This window comes from Alosa sapidissima, chromosome 8 (genome assembly GCF_018492685.1).
Source record: "Alosa sapidissima isolate fAloSap1 chromosome 8, fAloSap1.pri, whole genome shotgun sequence".
NCBI classification, from domain to species: domain Eukaryota; kingdom Metazoa; phylum Chordata; class Actinopteri; order Clupeiformes; family Clupeidae; genus Alosa; species Alosa sapidissima.
This window is the reverse complement of record NC_055964.1, coordinates 19792987-19817627: the sequence shown is the minus strand read 5'-3', so window position 1 is coordinate 19817627 and position 24641 is coordinate 19792987. Positions and strand designations below refer to the sequence as shown.

General features: G+C 44.0%; 2 protein-coding genes across 5 annotated transcripts; both read right to left on the bottom strand.

Annotated features, from left to right (window-relative positions):
* Window positions 1-63: 63 nt before the first annotated feature.
* Window positions 64-4999, bottom strand: akr1a1a (aldo-keto reductase family 1, member A1a (aldehyde reductase)). Its single transcript, XM_042100482.1, has 9 exons — window positions 4936-4999; window positions 4020-4143; window positions 3635-3754; window positions 3212-3363; window positions 2177-2372; window positions 1185-1384; window positions 815-887; window positions 398-484; window positions 64-302 (listed from the first exon to the last, which is right to left on the bottom strand). Exons 2-9 carry the CDS (start codon window positions 4101-4103, stop codon window positions 237-239), a joined length of 978 nt encoding a protein of 325 aa, XP_041956416.1. The 5' UTR covers window positions 4104-4143; window positions 4936-4999; the 3' UTR covers window positions 64-236.
* Window positions 5000-7574: 2575 nt separating this feature from the next.
* Window positions 7575-24177, bottom strand: dnajb5 (DnaJ heat shock protein family (Hsp40) member B5). Of its 4 annotated transcripts, none has more exons than XM_042102031.1 (4): window positions 24141-24177; window positions 21394-21649; window positions 17221-17897; window positions 7575-10078 (listed from the first exon to the last, which is right to left on the bottom strand). In XM_042102031.1, the coding sequence occupies exons 2-4, from the start codon at window positions 21602-21604 to the stop codon at window positions 9845-9847; spliced, it is 1122 nt and encodes a 373-aa protein (XP_041957965.1). In that variant the 5' UTR covers window positions 21605-21649; window positions 24141-24177; the 3' UTR covers window positions 7575-9844. The 4 variants fall into 4 exon arrangements, with proteins under 4 accessions (XP_041957965.1, XP_041957963.1, XP_041957964.1 ...); XM_042102029.1 differs by lacking the exon at window positions 24141-24177 and adding an exon at window positions 23977-24129; XM_042102030.1 differs by lacking the exon at window positions 24141-24177 and adding an exon at window positions 23338-23833.
* Window positions 24178-24641: the final 464 nt, after the last annotated feature.

The following is a 24641-nucleotide window of genomic DNA, read 5'->3' as shown; positions in this document are numbered from 1 at the left end:
AAATGAGATCTACGTGAGTCTGTGGTGGTACTAGACAGTGAAGTAAATGCAGCTGACAGATTATGAGGTGAATGCCATGTGATTTTTTTTATTTATTAATTCTTGAGGCTGAGTATGCAGTATATGTTACTCAAGACTTGAATGTCACTCTTCTCAGTGCTTGGTGCAGTAGCTGGGGAATTCAGAAGATGGTTCAGCATAGCTGTCCTTCCCTGGGTGTGGTTGCTCGGTGAGAGTTAGTAAGGATCATTGAAGGGAAAGTGAGGGTGAATCGCATCCCTCCACACCCTCACACCATCTTTCTGTGAGGAGAGTAAACCAACAACAACTCAGCTGCCATCCATAACAGTGTTAACATGGCAGACATACAGGCTATTTTATATAGTATTGGCTTTACCTCTATCGTGGGTATGATGAGTCTCTCGTTACGATTGAAGGAGGCAATCTGCTTCACGTCTTCCTCTGATATTTCAAAGTCAAACACCTTCACGGGTACAAAATGATAAACAATTAAAAGCCTAATCAAATTCATGTCAAGAACAACAGAAAGTTGTAAAAATTGTACCAAAAGCACACCAGGAGGCCTACTGGTAATTCTAATTACATGCTTATTTCTCCTCTCTCCCAAGGGTAAATGAAGTGTATGTGTGTGTTATGGGTGAATGTTGTAGGACAAGCCAGCTTGCTAAATATGGAACAGCATTTGCATATAACAGCTCTTGGCTGTCTGCTTTGAAATGGGCTAATCGACCTTTTAAACAGTAGCTGCCCTTGAATTCAGCACATTTGAATATGAGGAGTGCAGCGTCGTTACCTCGAGGTTCTGCTTGATCCTGGACGGAGTGACGCTTTTCGGGATGCATATGACTCCCCTCTGCACCTGCCATCTGTTAGCGAACCAAATAGGTCAGCTCCAATATTTTGCCAGGACACTCACTGTTAATGACCTCAGCCGAGTGTGGGGAGAAACCCTGAGCTGTGGCACAGTTTTGTCGCCTAACATTAAACCTAATTCACTTCATATTAGTAATTTTGCAGCAGGGAAGTAGCATGGGATTTTTGCCACGAAAGAAATGTGTGCTTCATGAGTATCAAAATTCTGATCTATCTGGGTATTCCTGGAATCACATAAAACTTGACCAGTTATACCAGCTCATAGAGATGTGAAGCGGTAGTCCTCTCACCTGATGATGACTTGGGCTGGGGTCTTGTTGTAGTGTTTGGCCATGGTGAGGATCCGTGGGTCTTCTAACAGCAGGGGCTCACCTGGGGCGGCCCAGGGACGATCAGGTGACCCCAGGGGGCTGTAGGCGGTGACGGCCACCCCTCGGCTCTTACAGTGGGCCAGCAGCTCTGACTGGATCAGGTACGGGTGGCACTCCACCTTTTAATGATCAGTTTGGAGAAGGCAAGTTCAAAGTTCAAACATAATCACAAAACCAGTATTATCTTTTCCAGAGTGAGCACTAATTCTAGCTATTTCATACTTAGGGCTTCCTTGCCATTTTTTAGTTCCATAATTAGCAATAGTTCCAATCTCCTTATAATCCCTCCATTCTCCGCTTAGTTTATTTTATAATAACTTGTTCTGTTTTCTAATCCTATTTTTGGCAGAATGTCTAATGCAATGATTCACTAGGTGGAGTGCTTGTAGCATGACTGTATGGCTTTGACATTTCACTTCTATCAGAGGGTGAAGTCACCACTTCGATACGATGAGACCAAGTGTGTCTCCATCACTTAGAAACCTAAAGTGCTCTTCTACTGTTGGTGTAACTGCTATTTCCATGTCTCACTCTGCTCAGACACAGCTTCTTATGTAACAGCTGTCATAAAACTAAATTGATTCTCAGAAATTGAGCCGCTGTCGAAACAAAAGTGTTGATTGCTGTCTGGGGTACCTTTGGCTCCTCTGAACCAGAATGTTACATAATACACATGATGAGTCACAGTATAGAAGAAAATGGCACATAATATTGCAATATATCATTGCACAGACTATATCTATGGCACAGACCATACCCTGTAACTCAGAAACATGGACATCCAAAATACCTGTTATGTATTGAAGTTCATAAATTTACTTTTAGCGTGCCAGGGTGCCATGCCAAATAGTTTATTAGCATACAAATCTGTGAAGGATATAAAATTGAAATGGCTACTGACAGTATTGTACCTGGTTCACAACTGGTTTGTGCTTTGCCACGCTAAGAATGTCATCAATCTGCTTTGCACTGAAGTTGGACAACCCTATAGCCTTCACCAGACCCTGGTCCACCAACTTCTCCATGGCCACCCAGGTATCTCGGTAGTGGGTATCTGCATAGCGAACCGTGCCATCAGGCCGTCTTGGCATCAGCTCCACCCCCCTCCTAGAGACACAGATACATTATTTTGAGTCATTCCAGATCTGGACCATCTTGAACCAACATCTCAGCATCTCATCCCAACAACTCTTAAACCCGATGTTAGACATCATGAACTGAAACAGCTTGATGGGAACCTTGAGAACCCACATGGCTGGCCTCGTATATTTGAGTTGTCTCTAAACAGCTGTAACAAATAGTTTAGCTGAAAGTGCTAGTCATTCTTCGTCTAGGCTGGTTTGTGAAGAAACACCTTTTTTGGCAGTCACAGTCACACATTTGGATGTTGAGTAGCAGCATAGAGATAAGCCTGGAAATGTCACAGCTTTAGTGCTGACAAAACAGAGCAGGGTTACTTACTCCACAAGCTGCTGATATTTTAATTCCACAAGAGTCTTTCAGAAGATGTGTTCTGACTGAGACCTTACCTTCACATTACACTTCATGTGCTTTTTTGTGCACTTTTATGCTTTTTTGCTAACTGCATTTCGTTGTCTCTGTACTTGTACTCTGCGCAATGACAATAAAGTTGAAATCTAATCTAACCTAATCTAATCTAAAGCTCTGCTACTGTCGTCCCAAATGCTTTATTTAAATGGTTTGTTTTATGGAAGTTCCTTATCTATATTCTTACCAAAAGTTCAGCCAAAAGGTTTGAGTCATATGAGGATAAAATTCAGGCGGACTGTAAGGCCACACTTCAATTCTAAAACACAGGTCCTTTACAAACATCCAATCTTGCTCTATCCTGTAGTTTACTATTCTATCACATGATCTGTACACAGAACCAGTCAGGAAAGCTAGGAAGAATCCTATCCATCCAGGTGATTCAGAGGTTCACTTACTGGAAGGCCATGGGCCAGTGCATGAGATACAGGTCCAGGTAGCTGAGCTCCAGGTCGGAGAGGGTCTTCCGGCAGGCGGCCTCCACATCATCAGGGTGGTGTTTGGTGTTCCACAGCTTAGAGGTCACAAAGACCTCCTCCCGCTTTAGGGACTAGGGGAAAACATGTTCCTACTCAACAAAGCTTTTCTACTCATTCTTCAGCATTCAGATTGGGTACCTCCTGTACTAGAGTCACATCTAATTATCCCCTTCCATATGGTTATTACTGTACTTTATTTCATACTTATCTTCGCCGCAATACCCGCCATCTAGAACCCATTAAGTAGATGTACCGAAGAACCTGGTCTAAGTAGAACCTTAAGGTTTAGAACTTTTTCTATACCTTTTTTTCCCCTCTAAGAGAATGAAGACATTTTCTTACCTTTCCGGGCCCAACTCTCTCAGCCAGAGCCTCCCCCACCTCGTGCTCATTACTGTAGGCCGCCGCACAGTCGATGTGCCTGTAGCCGCAGTCCAGTGCAGCCAGCACCGCCTGCTTCACCTTCACACACATACACGCACAAACACACACACACACACACACACACACATCCACAAAAATGACCATCATCCATCAACTTCACACAATTACTTATATCACCAAGGCATCAGGCATACGCTAATAAAGGTCGGCTCGGCATGTATGGAGTAGCTTTAGCTGTGACTGATGAGGCTTAATAAGCAGGGTGCTGCCGAGATGACGCTCTTGGGGTTTAACGGATGAGTTATATGGTGAGGTATATCTTGGCCAGTGGCTGCAGTCTGACCTGCCCAGGGCTACTCTTCCAGGTGCCCAGGCCCACGGCTGGCAACCTCTGGCCTGACGAGAGTGTGACGTCTGTGCAGCTCATGGTCGGTCCTTGTTGTGCCACCAGTGTCACATTGAGTTATCTGCCAAGAGAAGACAAAAGTAAAGATTTTCTGACAGCTATTCTGAATCGAGTATGAATAGGAATACAGGTTTGCCCTAGAAATGACAATACCGGCTCAAGGACTGTGAGGTACTTACTGTAAGTAACACAATAGCACTTACTCATAATGACAAGCCACCCTGTGTTATTCATTGTGGGTGTCTTGATTGATTAACTTTTTAACTATTTACAATTATACACACACACACACACACACACACACACACACACAAAACATATAACATAGAAACTGCAGTAGAAGCATTGCGTGTAAGCAACCATTACTGCTCTTTTACTCTGCTAGAACATGTTGACTTTTCACTTTTGACCTTAAACATACATGCAGACCTTTATTCATTCCTTCAGTCCCACAGGCGGTGGGGAACAAAAGCCTTCATCTCTGTTTGTGCTGTGTCGTGTGAAAACCAAATGAGATGCATACAGAATTTGCACTGTCCTACTTTTGCAACACAGAAGTTTTTAGCAGCATCTGAAAGTTAGATAAAGTCTACAGGGCCGAGGGATTCATAAAATCGTATATGTGCCATTTATTCTTAATTCCATTTTTTTTGTCACAGGAAATGCAATATTCCCAATTACTAGTGACTGTTGCGAAATCCGTTCAGATCTTTTTTTTTTACCAAGCTGGCCACAAAGATAAAAGCACAAAATCAAGATGCAAAGTGCATTAGTTACAGTGACACCATTATCCTTTATACATAAGCCTAACATTCTTAACATATGGTGATATAAAAAAGCTGACAGTTCTTACCGTACAGAGGGACTTACTCCACAGTCAACAGCGCTCTCCCTTAGTGCAATGAAAACCTTAAATAGACAGGGGTCAAAGTCTCAGTTTATCTATTACTTAAAAGTGAGTGGGAATTGTCCAAAAGGTAACCATCAAGCTCACAAAAGCTGCATTAGCTAGATCTACAAGAACTCTGGTTAATCAACTCTTGGAGGTTAACTTAACTTTAAATTGAACGTATCATCAGAAAAATAGACATTACAAAATCTAATGGTTTTCAATTGACATCCATTGTCATGGTTTCATGTTGGTGATAACTCATCTCTAGATCATTTATTTTTTTACAATTATTTCAACAGATGCGTTTCTATGTACACATACATAAATGGTCTTTGGACTGTTTGTGAGTGAGGTATTGGCCTCTGAGGGGCTAATTGTTGATTTCCTCTGAAACCTTGAGGAGACTAAGGAGCCCTGAGCACATTCTCCTTAGACTGGCTCAGCTGTTGTGCTTCTCCCCTTGTACAAATATAGAAGTCGAACATCAGTGGAGCTGCTACATTACACTGTCAACTGATCGAATGCTTGGTCACACTGGAGTGTGTGTGTGTGTGTGTAGTAGTGAGAGACTCTGGGACCCACTCAATCTCCTTATGAAGCCAGCCGAGGGGGAAATATTCTTAATCATCCTGCACACTAACAAACTTCTTTAGAGCCTTGAAGGAACATTCCAGAAGCAAGGGTAGCCAAGCAGAGGGAAAGCCATGGATGTAGGACAAGTTTTTGTGCTTCGTCAAACAGCCTCTGGGACGAAACCCGTGGGATCCTATGGGAATGACTCCTCACATATAACAAGATTATCACTGCTCATTACAGAGAAATTGAGGCTTCTCATAAATCCCATTTCCCTGTTTTGACATTGTGTTGGACAGACACAGACAAACAGCCACTGCCATTTTACCGTGTCTGTGAGCAGTGTTATATAGGCCCGAGGCAATTATATGGTGCATCATGACTGAATTGAATGATTACAAGATCAGTGCATTGGTTGATGGCAGTTCAGCCTTCAATTTCCCACTTTATTTATTTTCGTTAGTGTGAGGTAGAGTGGGTCAAACAAGCAGATTGGTTTGAGTTCAGGCTGTCACAGGTTTCAAAATGCAGACATGACAAGAGGAGCTGGATCACTTCACACCTCAAACAGCTTACAGTGTCCGCATGACTCTTATCAGTAATTAGTCTCATTCAGAAGTGGCTGGGGAAGAACGTCCCAATGGAAAAAGAACAGGGTTAGATTAGATCACTAAACCCCACATTATACAAACAAGGCCAATAACTTAATATTATTTTTATTTTTATGCAGACCCTACCCTACATATATCTATGTACAGTAAACATGTACGCACATATATACATACTGTATGTGGATATATAGCTATATACCTATTTAGTTATATAGTTATATAGTTATCCAGCGGTGGGGTAATGTCCATGGGTATCATGAGACTGGCAGGTGTTGTGGTCACAAGAGGGCAATCATGCTCACGGGAGCACAGAGGAAGTACCTCACGCACACAGTGACTCCGCAGAAACAGACTCTGGGACACAGACAGAAATGTGTGCAGGATTTCATGTCACATTCACATCTATTCTAATTATGTCTTGTGCTGGACACAGTTCATTTGAATAGAACTAAATTAAGCATGTTGCACCACATGTTGTTACAGGTTAGAAACCCTTAAATGACACTGAAAGACAAAGAGTGGCAAGAAACAATAGTGGAAAAAAGACCATCTGGAGAGTGTGGCCCAATGCAGAGGCATGTGAGAGGTGTGATGGAGCATAGCCAGATGGGGGCGGTTTATCATTTTATCAGCAACTTTTTGTGTTGACACCACTTCTTTAGGTCTCCCAGTAGAAAGCCTGCAGAACATTCTGGAACTCACCAGCAGACCACAGCAGAGGGTATTAGACTGCAAACTGTTCTTCACAACAACTAACAGTCAAATCACAACTCTAAGCCCCCCCCCCCCAACACACACACACTCCCCTAATTACAGCAGCTGTGTGGGTTTGGAATCCAGCCGATGCCAGCTTTAATATCCCAGCCCACTCCCACTGGGGGCGATGACATCACACGTGCCATTCACACTTGGAGACGAGAGCCGAGTCTGAGCTCCAGAACGCTGAACACTAGACCCTGGGGACTTGAGGGGGCAGTGGAGGGTGTATGAGGGTGTGTGCACTGTAGGTAATAACTTTTCCACTTTTTCCACTGTGTCTACACATTTGGCCTTCTTAGCATTCTGATAGAATTTTCACATTCTAATTCCACAACCATTACAGTACAACTAAGCAAATGAAATGCTACACAATTTTGTCATAGTTTCTATTCTGTAAAGCGTTTTACTAAGGCACACTGAGCATATGTGCATCAGGTTCTGGGAGGGGAGAAACATTTGTTTAGAACAGCCACAGCATCCTAAAAATCAATCTTTTGTTATATGAATGGCCATCGCAACATATTATTGTTCACTCCAATAGGAACTGACATGCAGCACTCCACTAGGAACTGACATGCAGCACTCCACAAGGAACTGACATGCACACAGTGAAACAGATACAGTAAACCGTTTCCCTTGGAAATCAATGTCAACAGATAATTATACCAAAATATTCAACATTTTTGGTTTATTTCATTTCACTGTAAAATGCTTTACCAAACACTGAGGGGTACATACACACTGTGACTATTGAAGGTTGTAAGATTTCCAATGACATTCACTCACTCTCATTATACCACAGCGAAACTGCATTCAGAGAGGGGTCCCCAAACACATCCACTTGCCCTCTGTCTCATTACAATGTTCACCGTTATATCCTCCATGATCACACAAACTCATGAAATTAGACCTTCCAGGTCAGATATGGGTGAAAGACATACAAAGTTCTGATCAAAGTTTCTTTCATTCCACTTGAGAACTTTCCCCACACGTTCTGCCACTGTCACTGGAAGCATACTTTTTGGGCATCCAGGCCTCCACATCTCTTCCATGGTGTCTTTTTGGGGAAATAAGGTTTAAAAATCCATTTAAATGTGGGAAAGAGAAATTTTGCCATATTTTACCAGGTTCATCCAAACAGTGATGGACATTTGAGTCATGATCCAGTCGTCCACCATGTCCACTTGACACCCCCTCCAACATCTGTCCCAAATTCAACACTTGAGACAGAACATTAACCACACGACTGCTTAAATAATTACACATGGACTTGCGTCCAAAGTCACTGCCTCAAAACAAATGAAGCAGCAAGGGTCCACCCAAATGCAGACTACCAGTGACTTTTTATTCCTTTCTTTTTGCAACAGTTTTCACATACTGCTCCAGAGCAGACTTACTGAAATCCTGTGGCTCAACTGCAGTGTCAACAGCAAGGCTTGACCAGTTCATGGTATAAAGACGTATACTAGTATATTACTATAAAGAAGTCCTGAAAATGTTCTTCAAACATCTGAAACTTCAATTTCAGGTAAAAACTTAGCAAATTCAGATAAAAGTTGTTTAAACTTGTTTTAATACAAACACCATTTCACAGCTCCTTTTAAAAAAAAAATGAAAACAAAAGTTTGTAGAAATGACAAGCACCAGGTTGTGGTGTGAAGCAAACAGAACCCCTGCAAGTAAGCCTATTTTTAACAAAGCAATCAGCAGTATTAGGCTAAAGTTCTAGGTGTGCGCACTGAAGGTTGTGTTGTGTTTATAAGGTAAGTTCCTGCTGAGCACCCTGTCATTAAGCCTTTGCAATTTACTCTCATACAACAAATCATGATTCATATTATTCAATAGGTTAGTAAAGCACCAGGGAGCTAACGGCAGCAACCTGCCAGCTGTCTGGTCATAAACTCATGGAGTGTTTCCGGAATGCTCAATGACAGTGTGTTCAGTGTTACCATGGTTCGAGCCCAAACTGAAAGTATAATGTCATATGTTGCCTGTCAACAAAAGCCCATCTGACAGATTGAAGTCAGGGGCTGTTGACATTCGTGTCTGCAAAAGATTAGATTGTGATATTATAGCTATTGTATATATTGTCAGTGTTTTCCAATCACCTAGCACAATGATTTTCTGCTTTAGTTATTGTGTGATTGACATGGTACCCAGCACTTGTATCAGAGGAATGCTGGTTTCAGCCAAGTTAAGGCACTCACACAGTGTGAGATGTGATTTGTACATGTATGCACCCCAAGGTTAAGGCAGTATGCCACAAAAAAAGCACCTTGTTTTATTTGGGCTCTGAGAATTCATCAAGTAACCACCTAATGCAGCTGGTGTGTCCTGATTGCCTGTGCTGTGACTGCAAATGAACTGTAGCTTTATCACAAAATGCGCTTTATTGAGGGCTGGAGTAAGAAAATAAATCGGCTGAGATAAGAACGTAGTCATAATAACAAGAACTGGTAATGTTTTTCATGACTGGGAACAAAATGAAAATCACTCAATAGCCAAGGCAGAGTCAGCTCCAAAAAAGGAGCACCCTCCTGCTTATAGGCTTCTTCTGAGTAAATCCATGATCGAAAACAGAACATCCAACTAGCTTTTAAAATGAGAGGTTGCCTTCCAACCTATCCTGAAGTCAAATAAGAAAAAGCATAAATAAAAAAGGGGTATCCTTTAGAAAATGTCCCGGATTAAAAAAAAGTAAGCCAGCATCTACCCATCTCTATTTGCTTACAAACAGCGCTTGTGGGGAAAAAAAGTGGGAAAAAAGAACTGAGGTTCCTCTCGGCAAATTCTTTCACTCTCCGTTTCAGTCTTCAAATTATATATTACCATCTGTGTAAAGATAGCCATTATGTTTATGAAAGTGTAGGTTTGTGTGTATTTTTAAAAAAGCAGACGAGACAAACATAATCCCAATGCAGTCCCGTCTAAGACTGGGGCAGGTGCTGTTTGATGATTTCCCGAGACTGTGGAGGTATCCTGTCCGGGAAGCGCACCTGGAACTCCACGACCAAGTCCCCGCGCTGGGCCGGGTTCTTGGGGTAGGGCAGGCCTTCGCCCCGCAGTCTCTTGGCCGTGCCCGGCTTGATGACGTCGTTGCAGGCCAGCGGGATCACCCGGTTGTCGAGGGTGGGAATGTTCACGGTGCAGCCACACAGCGCCTGCAGGGAGTGGGATGGGGGGGTGGGCAGAGTGGGAGCACAGTTGTTCAGCACTGGACATTGGTGGGGATTTTCCAACATACTACTCGTACATGGAATGAAAACAGAGGGTGAGTACATGGACTATGACCAAAGCTTTTTAAGTAGGGTCTTTACAACTGATCTTGTTATTACAACGAGAAGTTTGCAATGATGTCATAACTTCCAAAACTAATCAACTTAACTGACAAATAGCTACACCATTTTTACAAATGTTTCACGAGTACATTTCATGAGTATATTTTATGAATACATTTTACTTGTTTCTAATACCACCATTTAACTCCATTTTTAAGGATATTAGTCATGTCTCAATTCTGACGGCTAGTGACTGTTCTCTCTTGAGCGTTACTGACATGAGTGGAGTCTCCATGTGAATGTTCAAGCACATGTGGAAGCCTGGAAGATACATAGCAGACCTTTTCACTTTACCATGTCTGTAACATGTTTGTGTATTTGTAAGGGGAGTGTGTGTGTGTGTGTGTGTGTGTGTGTCTATGCTGATGGAAGGTGGTCGAGTGCAGAGGAAGCTAATTTTAGCAGGTGGTCTCATTACACAGAGCTGATGAAGTAACAGCCGAATCAGCTGAGGTCGTAAATAGCTGTCAGGTTTATCAGGCAGCCTCGGCTTGAGCCATGCTCAGTGAGGATGATGTGCTGTTACAGAGGCGGCAATCTGAGGTCTAAGGCCTGGAGACTAGAGACTGATCCTTTGTTCTTTACCCTATGCACAACATCCTGTGTGACTGACGCGACATTCATCTTTAAAAAAACAAAACCAAACTTCAGATGGTGTCAAATCAGGTTTTAAAAAGTAGGCGGCACCGCTTTTAATCCAAAAAGCTCGAATCAGCTGAGGTCGTAAATAGATAGATAGATAGATAGATAGATACTTTATTGATCCTCAAGGGGAAATTCAAGGGTCTCGGTAGCATACAGACATAACACACAACATGCACTTACAGCAGAAGTGGTAAACATAAGTGTAAGTATAAACATATAACTAAACTCCACTGTACAATAAAGACAGTAGAAGATAAGACAGATAAGAAAACTAAAAACTAAATACACTGTATAAGTTAAATTAAGAAAGTCCAATGTGCTTGAGGGTGATCAAGCATAAGACGCTTGTAGTGACAGGGCCGGGACTGGTGATGTGCTAAAGGGAGTGAGTGTCATGGTGAAGGTGCAAACAGTAGTCCAGCCAAAAACTAAATACACTATATAAGTTAAATTAAGAAAGTCCAATGTGCAAACAGTAGTCCAGCCATAGTCCTTAGTTATGTGTGCCTGGCAAGGTGCTCAAGAGAGTGAGTGAGTATCATGGTGAAGGTGCAAAAAGTAGTCCAACAGTGCAACAGTGCAAGAGTAAGGTCTAGAGACCAGCATAAATAATATAGACAAATAGGGGAGTAAAGTGTAATGTAGACAAGGTAAAATAAAAAACTATTTCAGTGCAAGAACAGGTTGAGGTAATAGGGTTATAGCCATTCATTCATTCAGTATTGTATCAGAAGCCTTACCGCAGCCATTGATCATGTGTGCTAATATAGCATGAAAAAAACAGTGTAGCAGTAAAACAGTAGAGAAAACATTAGGCTGTGTACAATAGTAGAACAGTAGTAAAACAGTAGTAAGCAGTAGTGGGCAGTCAGTACTCAAAAAACATGGACATGGAGAGGGTGGAGAGGCAGACAGACTAAGCAGAAGCTGTCAGGTTTATCAGGCAGCCTCGGCTTGAGCCATGCTCAGTGAGGATGATGTGCTGTTACAGAGGCGGCAATCTGAGGCCTAAGGCCTGGAGACTAGAGACTGATCCTTTGTTCTTTACCCTATGCACAACATCCTGTGTGACTGACGCAACATTCATCTTTAAAAAAACAAAAACAAACTTCGGATGGTGTGAAATCAGGTTTTAAAAAGTAGGGGCACCGCTTTTAATTCAAAAAGCTCAGCTCATGGGGGAAAAAATAAAAAGCAGTATCCAACTACCTACTTCTACCTTTGATGCCTTGAAGCTTATAAGAGAGGTCTTTAAACTTGAATATGCTGTTAACACAGGACATCAATGTAGCCCGACAGTTGAGCCCTGCTAAGCAACTGCCTCAGCTGATTGGTGGAGGAGTGCTGCACGGCTTTCTGATGACTTCACTCTTGCTGCCCATCTATCCCCCTGTGCCCCTGGCAGTGGAAAGAAGGCGAATTCATGGAAAGTGGACTGAGCTGAGAGCTCCTGCCCTTCTCCTCGGATGGCCTAATCTGCCACGCAGGGCCAATCCATTAGCTGGGAAACTGGGTCTGCCACACGCACAGCCATAGACACAGCGGCGTGGTGCTGCCGTGGCCTACTGGTTAGCGCTTCGGACTTGTAAACGGAGGGTTGCCGGTTCGAACCCCGAACAGTAGGAATGGCACCTAACCCCTCACTGCTCCCCGCTGTAGCAGGCAGCTCACTGCGTCGGGATAGGCAGCTCACTGCGTCGGGGTGTGTGCTTCACCTCACTGTGTGTTCACTGTGTGCTGAGTGTGTTTCACTAATTCACAGATTGGGATAAATGCCGAGACCAAATTTCCTTCACTGGATCAAAAGATACTTATGCTTTACTTACTCCGTCTTCCAGTGAGATTGAAACCACAATCTGAGGAGACAACAATCACTTGAGGGTTTGTTAATAAAGGCTTGTTGAGGTTGGTGCTATGGTGCACTCAGCCAACGAGAGAGAAGGGATGGCAAGAAAGGGAGAGGGAATTTGGCTTTAATGGCGCAATAACCTCTGGGTCATTAGCACTCGCTTAACGAACAGACGAAGCGTTTTAATTTAAAAAAACAAGGACGGCCCTGACGGTGATGTTGCTGCACTGACCAGACAGCGGAGATTTGACAGGAGATGGAGGGGTGCTGGCGGAGCTCCAGAAAGAGCTTAATTGTCAAAGATGACTTGACATTTGCTGGGGTGGGTCGGCTGTTTATGAGGGGATCTGGCGCGCTCGAGAGTCCGGTGCAATAAAGTTGGAGCCCATTATTGCCTCTGCTATATTGCAATTTAAGAGGCCTCATCTGATTTAACTGTCGACATCCTTTACAAGAACAGATAAACAACATTATTACAAAAGACATAAAAGTCCGGGGGAAAGCTGCAGAGCGCCAGGAACAAAAGCAAATTAGTGTACACAACACAGTCTGAAGGTGGGACTAATCATATCACATGCTGTACTGGGAATCCCAAAAGACAGAAAAATCACACTGAGAGCAGAACATAAAAAGTATGTCTGCTAAGGGTCTCTGATTTCATGATCTCCCTGTAATTACAGGCAGGAGCTCCTTGGACCTGACCTGGAGCTTTGTCTAGAATGCCAGTACTGTGGAAATTCACAATATCTAAAGTAGATGCAAACACTGCAGCAAAGCTCAAAAATGCTTATCACCAGCTTGCCAGGTTGTGCAATCTCAGCTCTGTTCTAAGTGAGATGCAGGGCGGCAAGTGCATACAGTACATGACTGTTTTGTGTTTTTTTTTTATTCAATGACTGTGACTCCAGGACATGAAAGAGAGGATTTTGACAAGACAAGAGAAATCGGGAGTATAACACCTAGAATTCAATGATGAGAGCACCAAATCCTGGCCACCTTATCTCTCATCCATGGAATGCTTCAGAACAGAAAAACACACTAACAATCTAACTGTTCATGTCGTATAAAACGTTCAAAATATCTAAATGTGTTTAAGACTCGCCCTGACATTTTTGGTGGTAAAGGATACAGTATGCCTCTTTTTCAGCACTCTCAGAAAGCTTTCATGACTAAATTAAAGTTGGAATAGCTTGTGAATCCATTTGTGTGAGTGTTTTCATATGTGAAACACTTTTGCGTTACCCAGGGGTGCCGAGTACAAAACAATATTCCCTTTACAAGGACAAATATTCAAGTTTCAACTTTAATTTAACAGATGGGAGCCTTGCGCCTGAAGTGAACAGAAAAGCACCGACTGACAGACTGCTTGCGGAAATACACATCAGCATTCAGCAGAACCGTTGGTTTCCTGCATGACGGTTCCAAGAGGTGGCTCATGTTCTTTGGATCTCATTTTCTATGGATATACTCCACATACTCCCAGTCACAAACCACTGATACGGGCACTATTTGTGGCGCTGATGCCAGTCGGTGGTGGGTGTCTGATCCCTGGTGTTTTTCTGGGTCATAAAAAAAAAAGACGCGAGGACAGCAGGTCCTTAAAATGTTGGTCAGCGCTTTTATTTAAACGTGTTTTGTTTTTGAAAAATGGAGGGCAAAACAGAGTCAGAGGAAACCAATGGGCCATCTGGAAGGTTGTGAATGTCATTCCATGTCATGCAGCGACAGACGATCTCGGTTGGCATGAAATTTCGGCTGGCTAAAATTAATCGTATGGTCCCAGGCTGCTAATTGGCGGCGGAAGCCACAGCCGCGCATCCGGAGACACGCTGGCACAAACAATGCCATGCAGCAACGCACAAAAACAAGCTGCCATCTCCACTTTCCTCTAGTTTTCTCTTCCCAGATTTCTGGTGAGCTCGCTAATGAGAGTCATTTTTTCACTCCTTCTGTCATCCTTTTTCCCTCTCAGTCAGAGCTCAGCGCAGTCTTGCAGCAGAGCAGAGCAGAGCAGAGCAGAGTAAAGGAGATTGGAGCGAGCTGAGGAAGCTGCACACAGTGCTGGCTGAGCCTCGTGGGTCGGCGCTCCTGCAGAAAGCGCTGCGGGGAGGCTCTGCAGCAGCACAGCAGCTATCTGCTGAGTCACATCAAAGCTACTGCCTAACCGAGTTAACACACACACACACACTCACACACACACACACACACACACACACACACACGTTCAAGGGACTGAATTTCAAAGGAGGCATACAGTGAAAAAGAATAAATGCCACAATTTTTCATCAATGCAATGCCAAATGCTATCAATGCAACATACTGCATCATTGTGACATTTGAGGGTAGAGGTACTCCAGATAAGTACTCTAGATAAGCCTATTTTTATGTCCACATAACCAGTGCACTACAGTATAATAGCACAATGGTAGCATAACAGTAAAAACTATATCTCTTGCTGTTAACTAATGCACTGGTGTGATTACACATTCTACGAGTATGCAAGACCTGAAATAGCAGCCAAATCAAAAATTCAAGGTTACCCAGTAGCAAACATCAAAGTGCTGGTCAGTCTACTAATGAGCATACTATGCACCAAAAATGGGTCATACCTCTGAATTATTTTTTAATTAACGGTGCCTGATTATGTTACTTGGAGCAAAGATTAAGGATCTTTCCATATGCGTTCCATTTCAGGTGATGATCGGGACAGCGCATAACGTTCCCTCCTAAATAGAGTTCGCAATTAAACTCACGGCTTAAAATGTCCCAGGCTTGGCTGTTGCCACCCTACTACAACAATTTCCACCCGCGGCCGTCCCCGCTTGCTGGCCTTGCCTTTCTCGGAGACGGTCTCCACGGGCAGCCACGGGTGACACTGGGGTACGAGATTCCTGAGGACTCACACCACGGTGGCAGAGGGTAAATCGGTGCTGCCTGCCACAAGGCCTATCAGCCCCAAGTGCTCATGGGAAGACTGAGAGCCCCAGTGGCTGGTCACCACAGCAGATGGATGAGGACCGAGGGAACGGGGGCTATGGCTAGACAGGAAAGAAAGGAGGAAAATGGGGGCCTCTGACTGGGATTAGGGCCCCTATTGGTCTTGGGTGGGCCTCACAAATATCAATGCATAGTTCATTGCTGCACTGCATCTCTCCCTCTCTCTCTCTCTCTCTCTCTCTCTCCCTTCCTTCCTGCAGTGCTTGAAGGGTTGACTCAGGGTCTGAACGGTACATTACCCCTGACGAGGCAGTCTGGGCCTGGACAGACAGACCTGAGCTGAGAAGTTGCTGAGGAGCAGAAAAGAACGCAACTTTCCACTTACCTGAGGCTGTCACTCAGACTACAGAGATTAGTGTCTCACTTTATCAAGCGAGCTAGCTAAGGGTATTTTTAGCTGCCTCTGGGTAACTTTAAATTACAAAGGATTCTAGCACACTAGATGCTAATGCACAAAATCATGTTTAATGCCTTGGTAAATCATTGGTATCAGTTACATCTATTTTTACACCAACTTGCATTTTTACAAGAACACATGTGCATACATGTGTTTTTTTACAGCTGATAACCTTACATCATAGGAGGTCTTCTATCTGACCTTTTATTTGGTTTAATGTAAAAAAGGGCTAAAGCCCTGGTGGTGAACCCTCTCCACACGCTCTCTTTACATATTCTGAGAGAGATCATTTGTGTAGTCAAGGTGATTCATCAGAACTTGTCACTGAGATGTGTTCACATGAAGTTACTCTCAACAACAATACACTGTCTGAGGGGGACATCAGTCTGAAAGGCCCCTCCCCATCCTTGTGGTCAGCGAGGTCGGCGAGCTATTTTGGCTACAATCAGGACAGGACTAAAACAGACCTTGGAAGTTTACCCCAAGTAAATTGACACAAAGGCCAAACAAGGCTCTAGAGATGTGATAATAATAAACCTGTGTAATGTGTGTCTGGACCAAATCTATTCCAAGGATCAGACAGTCCAACTGACCAAACAAACTCCATACACACCAAGGCAAATGGGTGTCAGGTCAAATGACTGCGAAACTATCCTGTATTTATGTAAATCTACAGTATATATCTAGGCCTATATTCTAATACTCTATAGTCTACACTGGTATGGCAATATATACAACTGTATCTACTCTATCGTCCTATAATTTTACATTTTCCTGTTTTTACCAAAACATTTCCTTAGATAGTTGCTATTTACACTAATTACCCAACTATACAAGCTCTCTCTACTCTTCAGCTCTCCGCTGAGACAGAGAGATGTCCAAAAATAGAATCTTGGCAAGCGAAAAAACACAAACAAAGCAAATGATGCCCAATATGGCCAGGAAATGCATGAGCATCTAAAGTGAATGAATGAGTCATTACTGACTAATTAACACATACGGTGCAGAATGGCAGAAAACCGCTGCATCTGCATCTGCAACAGCTCAACCCCCGAGACCCTTCCTAAGGTGTCTTACCTCCTTCAGGCTGATCTTGGCTGAGTAGATGAGGTTGGAGCCGTCACGTTTGAAGTGCGGGTGGCCTTTGTCCTTGAGCACGAAGGCGATGTCGGCGGGGATGTTGTCCGGCGTCTCGTCGCCCTCCTTGGGGAAGGTGATCTTGGTGCCCTCCTTCCAGCCGCGCTTGATGACGATGTTGAGGATCTTGTCCTCGGTGCGCATGCTGCGTCCGTCTGGGTTGAGGCGCCGCCGCGTGATGCGCATGCGCTTGGTGCAGCCGTGGAAGATCTCCTCCAGCGAGACGCGCAGCTCGTGCACCACCGGCGGGTCCTGCATGCGCCGCCGGCCGCGGAGGGGCTCGGCCCGCTGCGCCCTCCGACCCCCGCCGCCGCCGCCACCGTGGTGGAAACCGTTGAGCCCGTTGAAGGCGCTGAAGCTGCTGCCGAAGTGGCCCCAGGGCCCGAAGGGGTCGTCATCGCCGTCCATGTCGATGTCGTTGTCATGATGATGGTCGCCGTGGTGGTCGCTGAAGCCATTGGACGTGTGGTTGCGCGTGCGGCTGGAGCCAAAGAATATGTCGAAGGGGTTGGAGCCGCCGAAGAACGAGGCGAAAGTGGCGTGCGGGTCGCCGTGGAAGGTGTAGTGGTAGGTGCTGCCTGAGTTGCCTGTGGAGCCGCCACCGCCTGCCTTCAGACCTGCAGTGAGACAAGACATCAGGGTTAGTCAGCCCACCCACACATATAGTACCTGAGATAATACTGCCAGAGGACCAGTGTGGAGACAGATAACAGCCGACTAGGGTTCCTGCTTTACAGCAGAGATGATTTTAGCAGAATTCATGATTTTGTAACTGAGATGTTGAAGATATAGCTAATATATATGGCTCTTACTATAGAAACCATGGTTTGGAGAAATTGGCAAAAAATCTGAAGATGTACTGAGTTCTAGTTCTAGTTGGGATTAACATCTAGTGTGCCATCACCTTTCGTGAGAATGGTCAAACCTACATTCAGGTCTTTTGGCTCCCTGTCGCTTTCAACAGTCCTACAAATTGAGGTGCTAAAATTCTCCTACAATCACTGCAGTGTGAAAATCATCAACAGTGATTGAGAACACATCCGGCTTAATGGAAACTGGGGCGCGGGAGGGAGGGTAGCGCACAGGAGATGGGGGGGGGTCGCCTCTGCTATGCCTCAGAGCTCTGTTGAGTGCTGATAAGACTTAAGCCCATGGCTGACTGATCCCGATTTAATATACAGAGCCAGGACACTCCATCGCTGGACATATAGAAAACTTTTTTTTTTTAAAATCTAAAAAATCTATATTCACTGTAATGGCAGCAGCGGCTCACCGTATAGCAGGTCAACATTTCATAGACTCACTTCTGTTATTTACAGTGGTGTGAACCTCCTCAAGAAACCCTCTCGTCTCCACAGAGGGGATGACACATCTTGGGGCAGTGCCCTCAGCTGCTCTAATGAGCAACGGCTACTCAAAGGGACTGGGTGGGTGAAGAGGCGAGAGGGGTGACAAGAGTCCTGACATCCTCTTCCCCGCACCATCTGTGCAGCCACCACAGGGACCCAAGCCTGGTGCAGTGCCTCTCTGCCAGCCTCCCCTCCCATCCCCTCCCCACCTCCCCACCACGCCTCTCCTCTCTTCCCCACTCCTCTCTTCTCCTCTCCTCTCTTCCCCACTCCTCTCTTCTCCACTCCTCTCTTCCCCACTCCTCTCTTCCCCACTCCTCTCTTCTCCTCTCCTCTCTTCCCCACTCCTCTCTTCTCCACTCCTCTCTTCCCCTCTCCTCTCTTCCCCACTCCTCTCTTCTCCTCTCCTCTCTTCCCCACTCCTCTCTTCCCCACTCCTCTCTTCTCCACTCCTCTCTTCCCCACTCCTCTCTTCCCCACTCCTCTCTTCTCCACTCCTCTCTTCTCCACTCCTCTCTTCTCCACTCTCTGCTGGTATTTGCACTCTCCCAAGCCCCCGGACCACTCGTGAGGATCACAGCCAGCTGTGACCAGACATGCAGCTCGGACATCTCCAATATCTACCTGAAGTATCACACTGCAGTGTCACGCAAATGAACCTGACATATGACAGAGGTTCCATATGAATGATATGTGGTTATCTTATTTATCACATGCTTTTATCCAAAGAGATCTGATGAATATGAAAGAATATTAGGAACAGATAAAAAAGTACTAATTCAATGGCCACCAATACTGACTATCAGTGCTTGTAAGGAATCCCAAACAGCATTTCTTTGCCACAGGGCATGCTAACCTTAGTCATGTCCTAAGTCAGTAGTCATTGATTTTATCCAATCACAGTGATGCATGACTCATAGCTTGGGCTCCGTTGCTTCGATAGAAATAGACTAGTGTAGAGGAGACGTTTTAATTCCCAGAAACACTTTGACAAGCCTGAAGCACACAGGAGGAAGAATATCAAACTGATTATTAGAGCTCCAGTGATGTCGGACTCAATATTACTCCATTGCAGAATTCTTCATTTCAGGTTTAAGATGTACATGATCTGTGATGGTATGCACAACATTGTAAATAGTCCTAGGCCACAGAGTATGGTGAAACTGTGTGGCCTAGGACTATATTCTGTGGTAGAGGCATGTGTTCTCTATGACAATGGCATAAGCATTATCATGTCTTTCATCACATTAGGTGAGACTTGTGACTGCCCACGCTTTTCAATTCTGAGTGTCAGACGCACCACAAGGACTGCCAAATGCCTCTCTTTGTATTTTGGTTCTGATGGGAATAAAGTAAAATCACACGACTGAGTGGAGTGGAAATCGCTGGGGCTCTCCTACACAAACAGCCTACCTCAACGGCTATTAATATACCCAAAGCCAAGCCTGTGTAGTGGTCCGTCCGTTGAAAAATGCGTGTCGGAAAGAATACACAAGTCGGATCTACGAGAAGAGCCAGACAGCGTCATCCTGTAAAGCGGGATGAGGTTAGAAGTCTAAAAATGAGCCCCTGTTTAAGGACTTGTGTCTGTTTAATGTAAGCTGTGAGGGCAGCCATCTGAATGGATAAACGCACTCAACCACTCCACCACTGATTGGTCATGTATCAACCACTGGAGGTAAAGTACGAAGATAATTTGCTCATCCTTGGAGGCTTAAGGCGAGTACAGAAAAATATGAGCAATACCAAAAGTCATGTAAGGTTTGCTGCTGTCACACGGTAGGTTAGCATAGACGCTACACAGCAGTGTGATTAAAAATGCATTACAGCCAGTGCTTTGCAAGGGCTTTGAAAATGAGCATACTCAGGCTATACAGATATGCAAGACGTAGCTGGTTGTTAAAATAGTAAGTGGGTCATAGTGAAATAATAGAGTCCTACGTTGACCAGGAATAGGCCCTATCATATGTTATTGGGAAAAATGATTTGCAGCATTCTTTTTGCAAAATCTTGGTGTTTTCCCCTCTTCCTCCTCTATGATATATTTTCCCTCAGTTATGTATTCTTAAATCACCTCAGCCAAGCTCTTTCTAGTCAGGCCCCCCTGCGATATGCTGAACACCCACTGGCTGTCTGCAGTTGACTTAAAGCAACTTTGCTGCAACTTAAAGCATCAACTCACTTTTCAAAAACCAATGGTTTAAAACGACAGACTCCTTAAGATAGGTGCAAATCAAAGGCAGGTTCCCTTGCTATGGCACCGAAGGCATCCGTCTTAGTGTGCTTCCAACTGAAATGCTGGGTTTTCCAGCTGTGCACCGACTAAAGATAGACAAACGGGGCTGGCGCAGGGCCCAGCGGTGAGCCATCGGCAAGAGCTGGAATATCATGTCTCTTTGTCTTCCTCCGACTACCCCCACCACCATCTTGTTTTTTTTTTTTTTTGACTGAGCCACACACGCAAAATTTCACCGTGACAGCATAGCCTGAGCACTTGCCAATATTTGAGTTCAGCATTCAAATTAAATCAGCTTGGAAAATATGACTTTATATGGGGAGAAAAAACAAAAGCTCTCTCTTTGGAGTTAAGGAGCACTCTGCATTCTCGCCGGAATGGTATTGTCCTCTGGTACCCGATTTTATACCCCAAAGCTATTTGAAGAGTAGAGGACCCTAGAATCATTAATGTCTTTTTTTTATCCACATTACCAGCCTTTATTCAATAGAGAATTAAAAACATGAAAGACCAGAGTGGCAAACTCACCATCTTCTCCATACTGGTCATAGATGACCCTCTTCTTAGGGTCACTCAGCACCTCATATGCCTCTGCTATTTCCTTGAACTTCTCCTCTGCGTTGGGGTCCTTGTTTTTGTCTGGGTGAAACTTGAGAGCCATCTTCCTATAGGCCTTTTTGATCTCATCCTCGTTGGCCCCAGACTGGATGCCTAGGGTCTTGTAGTAGTCCTTCCCCATGGCTTTGATGGACAGACAGCCAACGTCTGGAAGCACCCTTGCTTGCTGAGAAATGTAACATGGCAACAGGTTAAGATGACTCATCCAAAACAGAGATATCCAACACAGCTGCACACAACGACACACAGCATGCGAGTGAGAAAACACATAAAAAAATTAAATGAACAAGAATGGGGATCAGTCGCATAACCAATAATGATTTTAGACTCTCACTCGAATTGGTTCAATAGTAAATGCTGACAATATAGGTGTTATATTGTTCTGTATATGTAATATATATTTATAAATGTATTTGGATCATGATACTCTGCATTGTGAGGCTAAACCTTGACAGCACAGGCAGCACCAAAACCAGTAACACTACCAAGGGAATCTACAGGCAAATGAGCCATGATCAATTACTCCTTGAGCAACTACTGTCTTGTGAAATGTCTCTGTAGATAATTCATAGTTTCATTCATAATTTCGAGGTGTCAATCCGGTTTTATCCAAGCCCTTCAGACCCTTTGACACTAAGGAGGCTGTACTTGTACTTTACCGGCTGCCTCTGCCCCATCTCAAAGCGCACTTCACCAAAGACACCTTTGCACCACAAACCTCAACTACATAATTCACTAATGAGCCAAGTTGAAGATCTAGGCTTAGATTTTAGAGAGAGGTGACTTTAAAGGAATTATTCCACAGGAGATAGGTGTAATGGCGCTGTAACAGGTGTAGGTGTAATAGGTGTAGGGCCTATTAAGAAAGAAGTATATCCCTTAATTTCTATCAAGTCAGAGGATATAAAATCAATGTTGTCAATGTACATGGATGTAAATAAACAAACACGCAAAACAAATAAATAAATGAATGTTTGAGATGTGAAGATGTAGGGTATACAGGCATAAATAAAACAGACATTAGTTACTTCTATGGTCAAGTTAATCAACTTGAGTTAATGTAAGCATCCCATCAAGAATCAAACTTATGACCTTCATGCAGCCCCTATGATAAACATGATAGCCTATACGCCACCCTCTCCATTTACATCTCTTTCGCTGGCCATCATTTTGACATGACTCCCCGATTCTTCCAGTCGACCACAGGGAAGCTAAACATGTTTGCTTCTCAAACTGACAGAATCATTTTTGCTTGCTTAATTCTTAATTCTATAATTTGGTCCCATTACCCACCTTCTTTTTGCGCCAAATTGGACCTACCTTGGGTACCTAACTGTCATCCTAATTTAATGCTTAACCATGCCCTCTATGATGTGCACACGGCTGGGAACAGTACGTGTTTCCATTTTCCACTCGCTTTTCCACTCGCTTTCGAATGGTTTATGTCAAGTGGGGAGTTGTAGTCGCGTGCATTTAGAATGAGCATGCTTTACCTGTTCACCAAAGGGCTTCAAAGGGAAAGGCAGGGGGTTTAGGAAGTGAAGCATTACAGCTGAGCTCAACACTTACCACATGCTAGGCTATCCAGCTGATATTTAGGATAGCTGCACCACCGTGGTTCGGAGATTGAAAACAACAAAACATCTGCTTTACTATACCCTACAGCGTCCGCGAAAATGTTGTGCACATAGCCTAGGCAAAGTTCTTTTGTGGCTAAGGAAAATCCCTCGTCTCTCACTACATCAGGCATCATCGAAATGTCTCATTCAAATAAACAGCAAACAGACACAATGTAAAACGAGATCATTAAGCCAACAGAGAAAGATGGAAGACGATAAATAGTCGACTACTCACCCGTACCGTCAGCAGATAATGTGCTTGGTATTCCGCATCAGACCAGAGATTCCCACACAGACACACACACACTGGCTGCACACACCTTCAAGTCTAATACGGTTGCCTACTCCTACAGCCATCCTCCGCTAAATCAATGATGTCACGAAGTCGACAAGCCATCACAAAAGCTGAATAGCCGGTGACAGTCCCGCTAATGGTCAGCGTGACGTCAGTGAAACCGGCAAAATTATCCCGTAGCCTACTGAATTTCTTTAATCGAAATGCAGCCTGACTCCATCTACCACCCAACAAACACTGAACAATAAGAGCCAAGCGCAGCCTATCAAATAATGTCGTAAACTAAACCTGAACTGCAACGAGGGCAGGCTGTTTTATTCGCATTTTTACAAGTGTCAAACACCACTGATTTGCAATGCTGCTTCACCCCGTAGTCGCTCACTTGACAGCAAGTTCATCTGATGCCTTGCCGAACAGAACAGCCTACAAGTTACCGGAGAACTTTGAATTGTATGCCACAAAGCAAATCAGAAAATGGTACAACTTAAAATGACATGATTCATGCCAAGACGAAAACAAAATGAGAGAACTTACGATCATGAAATAATGAGGTATTTTGATTTAAATGTTAAATCTTACCCCGATCCAGCTGTCATAGCAGTGTATGACACGGAACTTACATTTAAAATCCTTTTGTTTTAAACCAAGTTGAGTCAAAATCAAAACCATTTTCTTAGTTAGTAGGAGGTTATATGCTAAACTTCTATCAAACAATCGTTTATTGGAAAAGCCCGGGACCTTACCGTGTCCAAGAATCGCTTTGCTGACTACCGCTTGCAATTTGCCTGACATCTAACTCCATTCGGAAAGCCACGCCTGCCCTGGTCTGGAGTGAAACCCCTGGTACCGCCTCTTGAACACTAGGAATACCCCTCTCTCAATTACAAGTTACAAAATGTTAATAGGCTATGCTGCTACATTGTATTCATTTAATTATTTGGATAACTTCCTGACATTCCAGGCATACCTTCACACATAAATATAATGTATAGAAAGCTGGAGAAGAGATATTGCAAATGTCCAGTTTAAAAACGCGAGACGATGGAGGAGGAATGCCCAAGGAATTTCGATAGGAAAAAGACAAACATTTGGTTAGGTTCAGAGCCGTCTTTCACGCTCCGGATTAGCTTCTGACTAACGTACTGACAATTGTCATTTGTTCCAACTGAACAAGACACAGGGATTCTATAACAATAACACATAATTAATTTGCCTACCAGATGATTACAAAATCCAAATACAAT